The 13,305-nt window shown below is 38.6% G+C and overlaps 1 protein-coding gene across 3 annotated transcripts in view; it reads left to right on the forward strand.

Moving 5' to 3' along the window:
- The window catches only part of LOC118744298, a 70,963-nt gene that overhangs the window by 40,992 nt on the left and 16,666 nt on the right, over positions 1-13,305 (forward strand). For all 3 annotated transcript variants that reach the window (XM_036477211.1, XM_036477212.1, XM_036477210.1), the window contains one exon: positions 370-416. In XM_036477211.1, coding sequence (XP_036333104.1) covers positions 370-416 — 47 coding nt within the window. The remainder of the gene's footprint in view (positions 1-369; positions 417-13,305) is intronic.

Here is a 13,305-nt window from a genome sequence, read left to right on the forward strand (position 1 = left end):
GACATGTGCGTACATGTGCATGCGTATATGTTTGTTGTTATTTTTGTTTTCATTAGCCTGCCACATTTCTTTGCCACATCCAATGCAATTAATTATGAAAATCTGCTGCATCTGTTGATGATGCATGTTGCTGCCGTTGAATGATGCGTGAAATGTTGCGCGCCAATTCCAAACAGCAGTTTAGTCTAATTCTTCTGGATCCTGTATACATATGTAGATGTATGTGTGTATGTGCAGCTTTGCTCGTTATAAGCAAAAGTTAATTGTACTATCTACTTATTTTTGTTTTTATTTTTTAGTTTTTAATTTGTGCATTTTTTGACTACTGAAATATTAATTGGATCCATGTAAAATTTTCTTTCGTTGCAGGTCGGTGGTGATGCGTAATGCACCGCGTCTTTTCGGCGAAGAAAATGGTGAGTAAATTATTCAAATGGATACATATTATGTTGATGAGATGAGTCAATTTGGTTTGTCGAAGAAGATGTGCGAAGAAAATCGGCCTTATTTCGAATTCCTTGTGAACAAATATTCTCAAAAATTATAAAGCAAAAGAAAAACAATTTTTCCCAATTTGTTTCTTTTTTCTGTTCAATTATGGGATGATTTATTCACACGGGGTTCGCGATAAGGCTGAATATGGGCGAATAGTGTACTTATTTCAGTGAGAGCTTTTACTCTGTGCGTGTCCATATAAAATCTACACAGAGCTTTGAAGAGCATTCCTGACATATTTGAAGCTGAAGCTCAAAACTTAGGGAGTTTCTGCTGGGAGTTTCTATAGGTTTGTCGTGCAAATACGCCGTTTGCACGCGACAAAGCTCCACAAGCGGCTAAGCTCTACACTCGAAAGCTCGAAAAAAGAGGCAAACAAGGAGAGACCCAAGGTGTTTAAAACTTAAGCTCGAGAAAGCTGGACAGCTGAGTAAAACACAGATGTTGCAGTAAGAGCTCGAGGTGGTGTTAAGCCTTACCGTACGCACTCTGATCTGGAAATGCTAAGTCCAACTGCTACCAGTATTTGTTAAGTTCTAATAGCTCCGCAAATGACCGCCGTTTTACCCGAAGCCAGAATGTTTTAGTTGCCTTGCATTCCCAGGTTTTCGTCCAGCATTCACTCAGCTTAATAAAAGCCCACATGTTCGAAAGCAGACCACATGTAGCTAGCAGAGCCCTTTGCTCTCTTTGCTCGGCGGCAATTCTCAGCAGGACTTTTTTTGATAGCTGTTCAGCCATAACTGAAGTGATCTGATACGGTTAAAAAAGAATTCAGGCATTCCCCGACCGTTTTCGAACGTGATCCAATGACCCTGATTACAGCTTGGCTATCAGAATATATTTGTCGGCTGAGTGGAAGTTCGCCCTACCTCGGTTCAAAACTTCCCTATATCAGCAGAAGTTGAAGAACGCCCCATTTCAGAATTTAGTTGAAGAACGCCATATCTGAGAATTTGGTTCAAACACGCCCTATCGAAAATGCTCTATCTGAATATAAATTCAATATTTATAACAGCAGCTGAGATAGGGCGTTTTCTAACCATTTGCTGAGATAGCGCGTTTTGGAACCGGCAGCCGAGATAGAACGATCTTCCACTCAGCTGTCATTATGTTTACCTCCTTAAAGTGTTTTGTTTTTGCTGTTTCTTGTTTGAGGCTACCTCCTATTAAAAAAACACTACAGTGGTACGGTAGCCAGAATTTGCAATTTATGGAGACTTCCTCGCCGAAGTCACAGGACCCTGGATGAGATGTAGGTGGTGAAGGGATCACCCGGATCCAGAATTGATGTTCGGTGATGAGTTCGGACCAGAATGAGATTAAAATTTCTTGAAATTCTATTGTTGGCAAAGCGATGGGGGCTTCATCTAGTCCGCTTCACCAAACAAGGTCACACCGTCCGGTTTTATAGAGCCAGTAAACCGCACTCAACGAGATCCCGGCGCTTGCTCATGAAACCTCAGCAAGCGAAGCTTTATTTACGCTATCCTCGATTTTTGGTTTCCAGAAAAGCTTACTAACAAGAAATGACCCCAAATACTTCACCTCATAAGAGAACACTAGCGGAAAGCCTCCCATTAAGGGAGGCTGGCATTTGGGATTTTATATCTCTTTGTAAAGAAATATTTTTTTTGGTCTTTAAAGAGTAACTTACAAAATTACCAATGCTTTGCATCATATACCTGGATGCCAGACAAAGCCGAATGCTGATCTCACATCAATTTATTTCATAGAATATTTCTTCAAGATTTCTGTCAGCTTTGCATTTAGATCCACTCAGATCATAATTAATTGTACATTCATCATTTAGATTTTTATTATTTTCATGAAAGCGCATTCACTTGAAAGGAAAAAGTAAATGAAACATACTTTATAAATGAATCAATGACTGATCTTGAATTGATCTTGATTTCCAATGCGCTCACAAATTGCAAGTGAATAATTATTGACGTACCTTGTTTTGATGCTCTATCCATTATGAAACACTCTTGATGATCTAATGCTGATGTTTTGCAAAAAAAAAACAAAATATTTCAAGTATAACAAATATTATTTCAAAGCTTTGTAATAATTACAATTATTGTGCAAGCGTTGGATGAACGATTTACTTATTTACATAGCTTACCTTTAGTTTAAAGAAATTTATAAAAAAAGTTTAACATTCATTTGTTGACTATCTAAATTTATTTTGATTTAATTAATTAATAGGAATATTATTTGCTGATAGCCATTTCCATAGTTGCCCTTGATGAGCTTTCAAGTTATTGACACTTCGGCTTAAAAAGCTATCTTCAACACCCACATACAAGTTTTTATTTTGCATTGCATACTTATTTAGACAAATCGATGCTTAATCAGTCAAGGTCAAATGAAGCATGCTGAATTAAGTAGAAAAATGAACACAAGACAGTAAATAAATATTACGAATTTATATATACATACATATGTACTTATAAGTAATTATATGCACATACATAAATACATGCCTAAACAATGCATATTTACGTTCAAATTTGCATTAGGGTGCTCCAAAACATGCATGTGGGAAAAAATAAAATCGAAATTTTAATGCTCTCACTACCTAGGACTGTTCTAAATCGAAAAATATAACCCTGTTTTTTATTTAGAAATCGCTTTAAGCGACCTCTAAATATTTTTTGATTTAAAAAAAAAAAAAAATGGATATAATTTTTTCAGGTATAGAACAATCCTAGGGGCTGAAAGCACTAAAATTCTAACTTTACTTCTTTTGTACCACCTTAATGTACCTTGAAAAAATGTGAATGGGTGTATGCCGCCAATAAATGTAGCACCAAAAAAGTAGGAAAGAAAAAAATTAATTTTTCTTGCCGTTTTAGTAGCGATTTTTATGAATGAAAGCCCATAGAAACTACCGTAGTTCGAAAAAAAAATTAAATTGGCTTACTTTTAACCCCTCCGCATCAATGATTCAAGTGACGACGTTTGTATTTATTCAATTTCCGAAAAGTTTACTAAGGAACTGGTTTTATTTTGTTTATTCATAATTTTTAGTCTAAGACTTAATCACTGTTATTTGCTTAGCACACCTACCTAGCTAGTCATTATGGCAGCAGCTATTTTTGGCGGTGATTGCATATCCCACTCTGAGTATTTTTGGTTAATTTTTGGACAAGTGTAGGAGGACTTGCATTCAGTTGCATTATGTTTGTCATTAAGTTGGATTTAGTTGATTTAATTAAAATCTGGTTTCAATTGGCATAGCGTTTTTTCTTCTAGAATATGCGACTGGCGGTGTCGATAGCATAATTTTGAGTGCTGATCACTTTAATGTTGCCTAAGTTTTGATAATGTCAATGATCAACTCCTACAGAAAATTTTGTTACAAAAATGCCGGAGCTTATCGTAATTTACTTTACAGACTAAGACAAATTTATAGAATCAATGTATAATAGCCGGCTTGAATCGATCGTATGATCGGGGAAACCCTGCTATGTATCATGAACTGATCGCAGTTCCAAAGACCGAGTACTTTCGTGGATTTGTGTTGCTACAATAACTGCAATGACAACGCTACGGTTTATTTATAAGGACAAATGATGAAGGTTCTTTATGGCCAAAAATTAACCTGCATATCTAGGCATGCTTTGCGGGATGATTATGTAGGATTTGTTTTTTTTTTTCTGTCCTTCGATATGAACTTGATACCACCAGGATAACTGCTTTATCTGCAAACACACCACCGCGAATAGCTTTCGATGAGGTGGGAGGCATAAATTTGCACAACTAAGGGCGAGTTCTTTTAAGTATAGCGCCTTTTGTACCATTTTGTGCAAGGCTGTTTCAACCGTTGTATTGTGTTGTAAAGAGTAATCATATTTGGCATCGGAAGTAGGAACTTAAAATCAAAAGTCTCTTTAACAGCTTGTGGAGAAACGAAGAGTGACTGATGGGTCGAAAGTCGTATGTAGTGTTCGGCTTCCAGCTCTTACTTCCGTCCATGACTTTAGCTCTGTGAAATTTCGTTAGGCAGGATGATATTGTGGCTACTGGTTTTTAGACCCAGAGATTCCTAAGATGGGAAAAATCTGATCGCCAGAGTTACCTTGTGTTTTACATATGACGATTTAATCGATTTGTAAGCGATAAGGTTGCTGCCGCAAAGATGGCTATCTCTTCTATATTGACACATCCAGGGAAGTAGCTATACATTAGAGGGATTAATATTTCAAGACTGTTTTTAGTGTGGCCTGCACCTGGCCTTTCCAGGAAGCTGGGAGGAGTAGGACGATGCCTTCTTCTTCTTGTTGCATTGAAACTGTGACGATATGCCGCCCTGTCGCCTGCATTCTTTGTAATCTTCGCTCTATTAAAAGCGTTATTTGTTGTCCCGAGTAAGCTCCACTATCCACCAATACCATAATCTGGTGGATGTCTCATCTGATGTTTTTTTTTTTTTTAATAACAGATCTTGCCTTTTTTTGATCCTTATAAAAAAGAATTTACTTCTATCTATATGAGATGTAGCATTGTCGTATGGATATCTTGCAGCTCGCAATATTTCCATTTAATCTGACAGTAAAAACTTGTATTATTATTGTAGTTGTTGCTGTTGCTAAGTCAGTTAATTAAATAATGCTATTAACCGTTTTTGGTCATGTGGGCGCTAAAGTAATTACGAATTCAAAAATGATTTATTTATTGCTTGCCTAAAGTGCTCGCGCTGTAACTCATCATCAAATGCGATTTTCAAATCAAAAACAAAAAAATAGTAATAATAAAAAAAATCTTGCGAAACTCAAACAACTTTGTTGCTCTAGCTAGCGGCTATTAAACGTCTTAATTTACACATTTCATGCATATGCGCTCATAAAAGTTGGAAATGCGCGTGCGCGCCGATGTGTGCGAGATTATTTCCACTTGTTCGCTTGCCACCTCCAGCAACGGAAATTGCAGCCATAAATTTTACGTCATCAATTTTTGGTAGTACCATTTAGGCGTTGCTAAATTACATATTTCCTTCGCATGTGAGCGCAATGTGTGGCAGATTTAATTTTTTCTTTTTCAAATGCATTTTTCCCCTCCATAATTTTTTGAGGTGTTTTCGTCAGTTACTCGAATTTGGTTTGCCACTTTTGGCTGTAGACGTTGCTATAATAGCTTTTATTTTTGTTGTGCGTGGGTTGATGCGCTGTTGCAATATTGTTGTCGCCTGCAAAGCATTTTGTATTTGTATTTGTTTTGCAGCACGATTGCGTGGCGCATTGTTTGTTGCAGCTGCAAGCGTTTGAGGCCAATTTCTTGGCTAAGCATAAATAAATATTTACAGGCAGCTTTTTTTGTGATATGTTTTTGTTTAACTTGTATTTCTATAAAGTTGTAAACCTTTTTTGGTTTTGCGTTTGAGCAATTTGCCAAACATTTTGCCATCGTTTATGCCACTCTCTCACTTTTGTATTACGAGTATCATAAATTTTGCTGAATTTAATGCCAATTATTTGCCTTATTTTGCCAGTAGTGATGCTGTATTTTAAAGCCTTTTTCATACTTCTATTGAAGTTGTTATTTTTCTTTTCCTTTTTTACTGCTCACTTCTTGTTTTTACTATTTGTTCGACTTTTAGTTTGATGTAGGTGTCATACCTATTTGCTTTTGGCGCTTGCTGTTGTATGCGTGTTGCTCTGCTGGGGCGTCTACTATGACCTACATTTTAATTCAACTTGATTTTTTTTCGAAAAACATACGACACTTTCTTGTACAAATCTTAAATATTGTTAGCAGCTATCTTGTTTATGAATAGAGATAAAAAGCGTATGAGTCATAACTAATTGAATCGTTGTTTGCAAACTAATGAAGAGAATAAAGGGTATTTCTATAGTGATTTCAGAAAATGAAGTTTATCTCTAATGCATTGAGTAGAAAATGTGTGCTGGTATGTCACCAACCAAACTAATTCCTAAATAAATACGGCCCGATAAAATTTCCCTGACCTCGCAGAAAGCCTATAGCTAGTTTTTTGAAAATTTAATTGAGTTGGTTTAGGTTACGAAATTCGTATAAAACCAAATGACTCGTCCGAGCAATAATTTCTTTTTCTCAGGGTAAATTATACGATAGACGCGATCCAAACCGTAACTTGTATTGCCCGCGATCTTTGAGCAATATTTTCCGATATTTAATGTAGACAGAAATTTTTTGTAGTGATAGCTCTGGACATCATGGCAGTGCTATTAAGCTTCGAAATTCCCCAACACCCATGCAACATACTTAATAGGTAATTATCTCACAGAATGCTTGCTTATTTAAGCACATATGAAGTAGTAAACAACTTTAAAGTCACAAGACCTTGCCAGAAAATATGAAAGTTATCCGCTAGGCAGATGATATTGTAATCATAGCATTAAGGAAATAATTGCGACTCCTTTAGACCGTTCGAAGCGACTCCAGGAAAGCTGCAAATTGGGAAAACTGCAGCTAACTATTCAGAGCACAGAAGCTGGAATTGTTCAGTTATACGCAATCGAAAGCTAGCGATCCTGAGCTGACAACTGAACTGGGACCCATTTACATTTGTATAGCCCAAATTATGTATCGGAGACGGTTGAAATATCTAAGGTCTGGCGCACTTATAGCATTAACGGCTGAGCTGAGAGGGGATCAGTTCCTCGTGGTGTTAAGCGGTCAGTGAACAAACAGAGCGAATGTATGAAGTGCCCGCTTACTTCAATTAAAAACTCTTCTTTCACAAATTAATGCCATTAAATCCGTGGTTGACATAGCAAAAGAAGCCATCGAAGGATTACTGCTGTGCTGTTGTATTGTTAGGACTGAAAAACGCATTTAAAACTGCGAGTTGGCAGCACATAATGGAAACTCTTATCAAAATGGAGGCCCCGAATTGCATTATCACAATCATGAGGTGTTATCCTTGTGAACGAGAACTGAAGTGCCGGAACGACGATGTTCTAAGCATCGGCATGCCTCCTCGGGCATAATAGCATTCTCAGAAAGACCGTAGAGACAATAAAACTCAGTGTTGGATCAGAAACTGTAATACCAAAGCCCGCAATCAATTATTTGGGGGTAATGTTTAATGGTCTCTAAAACTTCCAAGACCAACCGGGAGTATGCAGCAAAGAAAGCATCGAATTAACAGGCATGCTTATCTAAAATGATGCCAAATATCGGCGGTCCTAAACATAGTAGGAGGGTGTTGCTTAGTAAAGTGGTCAACGCGGTCTTACTCTACGGTACTCCAATTTGGGCTGAAGCAATAAGCCTAAAATATTATGCGAAAATACTCACATATTTGCATCGCCCAAGCGTACAAAGGACTGCTTGTGGATTCGGAATATCTGCTAAAGCATTCTTCGTAATTTTCGGACTGATTCCGGTAGATATGCTGGCAAACGAGATGCAAAGAGTGTATAAGCGTGTATCTGTATGAAATACCAGTTTAACCCGAAAATAAGTCGCAGAGCAGGAGAGATGTCGCTCTATGGAGATCTGGCGAAAGCGTTCGGCTGAATCGGAAAAGGGTAGGTTGACTAATAAACTCATTCCATTAATTTTAATGCAGAAATGAAAGTTGAACTGTAATTGAGCTTGGTCAGAGCTGGAACTGAATACCGAAATGAGCTAAAATATCCCAGTTATTAAATGAGATATAAGACTTTTAACCGAATTTTATGTAATAGTTTAAATTTTGAAAATATATCCAAAATGAAAACAAAAAAGGATCACTTTATTAAAGGCGCTCTAAAATTCTTGAGCCCATTGAGCAACTACCAAAGAAAAAAGAGAACTAACTTGAAGAATAATTAGCCTTTTAAGGTTGGATAAACAGTGCGCCGAACTCCCCCAGGTATGAAGCGTACAACTTAATTTAAAATTACCAAAACTCAGAGTAATTATGAACGACAGAAGAACACTCACCAGCCGCCATTGATATGAGAAATAAAAAACGCATAAAATAAAATAAGTGGCATTTAACCCAGAAAAAAAATTGAAAAATAAATACCTAAAAAAGAGAAAAAAACCAAAGAAAAAAGAAAAAAGATACATGAAAATGCAATCGAAACTGCGCTCGAAAACGTGCAAGGTAAAAGAAGACTGTATGCGAGCGTAAACAACAGCAAAATGCAATACCAACCAATGACCACAACAACAGCAAAGGCAGCGACAAGCCAGGTCCATTGCCCCAATCAACTGACTTAAAGAGGCGAGTGTGACGTTCGCTTGTCCATCGATCATAATTCCATGTGACCAAAAGTAAATATATGTTTTCTTTTGTAATCAGTGGCCTATTGTTGTTGTTGTGGTGCAGTATGTGCACATGTGTTTGTGTGTATATGCGCACGTGTGCTTATGTGTGTCAAATTTAATGACTAAATTATTTGTGGAGGTGGCGTGGAACAGAAAATCAAGTCAAGCAACAAAGCGCAGAAAAACAAAAAAAAACAGATTTGAGAAAATGAGACGCTTGTGAACTGAGCCAATAAAGCTACCGTAGTGTGCCAGGTATGCAATGCGCGCATAACAACAGCAACAGCACAAAACATAAAATATACGAAATGTATAAATAAGAATAAGCAATGAAAAATGTCAAGTGGGCGCATGCGTGACTGTTGGCAGGCGTTTAGTATTAGGGCGCGCCAAAAAAAAGTAGCAGCAGCCGCAGTCTGTCGAATTGAATTGGAAGGTAGCGTAGTTGCTAAAGACAGCTGCTAGACGGACGTGACAATGAGGAAAAGCAGCTGAATGCATTGAAAGTCTGAAGGTAAAAAACCACAACAACAATGCAAGCCAGCGCCAATACTTCGCCTGCAATGAACATTGAGCGGCGGCAACCAGCGCTGATGGTCCGCTACTTGGCTTTCAAGTGGGCGGCTTCTGCTGACCGTATATTAATGTATGGCGATTACAATGCATGCTTACGGTAGCTTTTGACAACAACAGCATCACCACAGACTGTGATGGTTCGATGTGTAGGCTCGCAATGAATGAAGTTTGATGTAGTCGCCGTTGGTCGGCAGCGTAAAAGCGGAAAGATAAAAACCTATTTGGTGGTAGCAACAGGCATTGTATCGTGTCAGCTGCTATCATCGGACGGACAACCGTCACTTTCTGCGCTTTAATGAAGCTGAAATTCGCGGATTAAAAATGCAAAACACGTTGCCACCTTCACTTGCAATTATTTTGTTTCGGATTTTTTCATTTCTTTCTTTTTTTGCTTGCCGAGCTACAAAAATATGTACCCGCTTTTGATTTTGGCCATTGGGCATTGACAGGCTAAATGGAAGTGTTGAGGTTACATATTCGTGCTGTCGTTGGCGTTCAATTTCGCGCCGCCTTGTGGAGACGTCAGCTCACTTATTCTTTTTACTGCAAATTTATTGCAGTTTGCTTCTTTAAAAGACTTGCAATTTATTTGCAATTTGTTGATTCAATGAGCAGTGAAAAAATAATTTCACAGAGGTTATCAAAACTATTCACTTAAAGAACAAGGGCGAATCGAGGGAATCTCAGGCCATTCGGCTATCCTAGAGGTGTCGGCGACTATCTCAGTCATTCCATGAGTACCGACTATTGACAAGGTAAGAATACGCGCTAGGATGGGTACAAGTTTCTTCACCTGACTGTACGTAGCCTCACTGAAAGATCTACAGAGAAGAAGCCAGGCAGCCCTTAAAGCCTTCGACTTGCAATTTGCAATACAAAGTCTGATACACATTTGACTGCCTTGGCAGAAGGATAGTGAGGGTAATGGCCAAGGAGAAGTACGGCGAAGTCGATCAGCCACAGTCCGATATCGGACGACTTGTCGTGGAGGCTGAATTTTCGGACAGTGGCGCCAAAGATCCCTTCCTTGACCATCTTGAAATCGCCAAGTACGATTATGATATCGTGACGCGTTACAAGCGCTCATACAAGAGATCCTTGGACGCCTAGTCCTTCTATTCCGTTGGGGCATGGTGCGGATTGTGGCTAAAAGCTTGTCCAGCGGGGTGAACGACGGTACTCGGCGAGGGAGTCTCTCTGCTACCACAAATCCAAAACCAAATTTGCGTTCCTTTAAATGGCAGCTGTAGTGGACGTCGCAAGGCCTCAGCCATTTTTTGCCTGGTGTCATCTCTCCTCTTGCGAGATAGTTATTGGTAGAAAGCTGTAGTTGTATGGCGTATCCGATAACTGCAATGGATTCCATTCCCAGTAAACATATTACAATGATGGACCCCGTCCTTGAAAAAAAAAAATGGAAGAAAAGGTGACGTCAGTGAAGTCTCTCAATCCTTAATTTATGAGTTTCAGCTTGGTAAGAAGTCAGTCAGCCTTCCCAACAAGACCATATCTCGGTCGGACTCGAATTGAGAGGATTTTTTTACGATCCAGCCTTGTGCCTAGTTAGAGGTCACATGTGTACATTTGAAAACCTCAGAAAGTTCCGTATTCTTCGTGCGTACTCTTAACTTTTTTTAGATTGTGAGTTCAGGAATTCCAGAGTGGATTTTATGCTACAACTTGATACATCCGGTACTCGTTCCTAAAACGTTACTTCTTTGAACTCATTACAAATGGTTCAAAATGTTCTTAGAAGACTGCTCCCCACACTTAATAAGAGTTAACATTAGAAGATTGATCTAAAAGAGTCTTGTCATCGTCTAGAACGATTAGAGATACTCCGTAGTTTCCATTGGGAAAGTAGACGTCGAAGTCTTTTCTTAAATCCGAATTAATATAAACAGATCTTTCTCTTTCAAATAGCAGTGATATTATCTTTTTAATGCTCAATCCAGTCTATCAAAATCCTCTGCATTTAAACTTCAGATTAATATCGATAACGAAAAGCTGGTTTGAGAATTGTATGCTTAATGCTCCCGAGTAATGAGTTTTAGTTGAAAAGCTCACAGTTTGTTAAAAAAAAATTGTTTAATTCAGCGCCATTGAGCTTTTATCATTCAGCGCTCATACTGCTTTTCTTTCTTATCGCCCTCTCCCAAATACTGCCGAGATAATTTTACTGATAAACTCAACGCTTTAAACTGCTTTCATAATTTAGATAAAAAGCCGCTTATCGGCCTTTGCGGTGTTGTGCTTTGCGCCGTACATACCCTGCTCGCCTGCTAGATAGGGCCACAACTCTTCGTCCATTAACTCATTCTATAAACAAAGATTACAGCGTAATGAAGGTATGCCTGCTGAATAACACCCAAAATTTGATGCGGAATGTTGTTTAGCGGCAGGGCGCGCTGTGAGGGGAAGCAACATTGATATCAGCTTTAATATTTTCAAGAACTCAGGGAGTTAGTTTGATTTTCGATTCGAGCGCCATGTTTGCGTGTGCGGCAGTGTTGCGGTTGTTAATGCTTGAAAAGTAAATTAAGTATAAGAATTTATTTTTGTTCCTGTTTTTTTTTCGAAAAAGTAAAAATCAATGTGCGCGCTATGTTTTTGAATGCAGTGCTTTTGTTGTGGATCGGCATGTGGCATTTTAGCAAACGGCGGGACGCAGCGACTGCAAGAACTTTAAGTGAAGTACAGCGTGAACGATTCAGACAGTTGCAGAGCTTAAAAGAATTGACGAGTAAGGCTGACTTAAGTGTTTTGCAAAAATTTATTTTACGATCAAAAATGATATGTGCGCATTTGTGTGGTGGAGTGCAAATATTCCTCTGAAGCGCCGCGAAAAAAGCACCAGCTAACAATCGTTTGCCGCTTGTACCAAAAAAGGGCAAGCAAATGGCAGGTGTGGCATTCCTAAACTCTGCGCACTCATGTTTTTCTGGGCTTGGTTGCTACATTTGTTTGCTTTACTTTGCTTGGCTTTACCTGCTCGTTTCTATTAGCGCTTTTTGTCATGCGCAAGATTTACGACCCATGGCGAATGTGACCAATTCTTTTCGCTTGTTGGTTAGTTATGCCCGATTGCACGATTCGACAACGATTTCGTTGCTTGTGCGCACGAATGTTTGTCTGTCTTCGATTACCGTTTCGCCAGCGCCAAATCACCTTCAAAGTATTCCAAGAAATACATATTTACCTCTGTGATTTGTGTATTCTATGCCTGTCGATGTTGCTGAACTTGAGCGCTCATGCCGAAAAAAAACTTGATGTGTTGCTGGTATATGGTATTGAATTTCAAACGTGACCTTGAAACTAACTTCTATACGTGAATGAGAAAAGAGCAAGCTTTAACAATAAACTCTTTATTGTATTAACTTTTTTTCTATGTATTTTTTTTTATTGTTTGTTTATCTTGCATTTTTGCGCTGTGTTTTTGTTTAACGATCGTCTTTGCTTTTGCTGTGGGTGTGCGGCGATCCGCTGTGTATCGCTGGCAAACAGACAATACATCTAATTTGTAGGAGACTACGGTTGTTTTTCTTCGTTAGAATTTGTTTGTCGATTATAAATGCAGGTCCTGCATCTTTTTTACAACTGCTTCTTGCTTTGCTGTTATGGCTTATTTTTTCGATCAACAACCGCAATTTCGGTAGGGTAGAATGGAGATATACTTGTATTAGTGGGTTAGCTCTCCTTTGTGTGAACATTAACGAGAGGTAAGGAATACAAACAGTAATGAAAAGCTGCAGGGAAATACGGTAAGGCAATGGTTTAACGGTGCCGCCTAGAAGGTCGTGGTAGAAAAACGCTTTTTGCTCACACCAAAGCTCCGCAGCGAAGTGCGGGATGGTGAGAAAGAAGTGAGACCCCACGGGGTTTAAAACTTAAGCTCGGGGAAACCATACCTCAGCTGTAGTAAGGGTTGGATATGACGTTAAGCCTTAGCGCATGAATTTCGATCAGACCAATGATCAGTTAGAGCTT

This window comes from Rhagoletis pomonella, unplaced genomic scaffold (assembly GCF_013731165.1).
Source record: "Rhagoletis pomonella isolate Grant_MI unplaced genomic scaffold, Rhpom_1.0 Rhpom_scaffold_00008, whole genome shotgun sequence".
NCBI classification, from domain to species: domain Eukaryota; kingdom Metazoa; phylum Arthropoda; class Insecta; order Diptera; family Tephritidae; genus Rhagoletis; species Rhagoletis pomonella.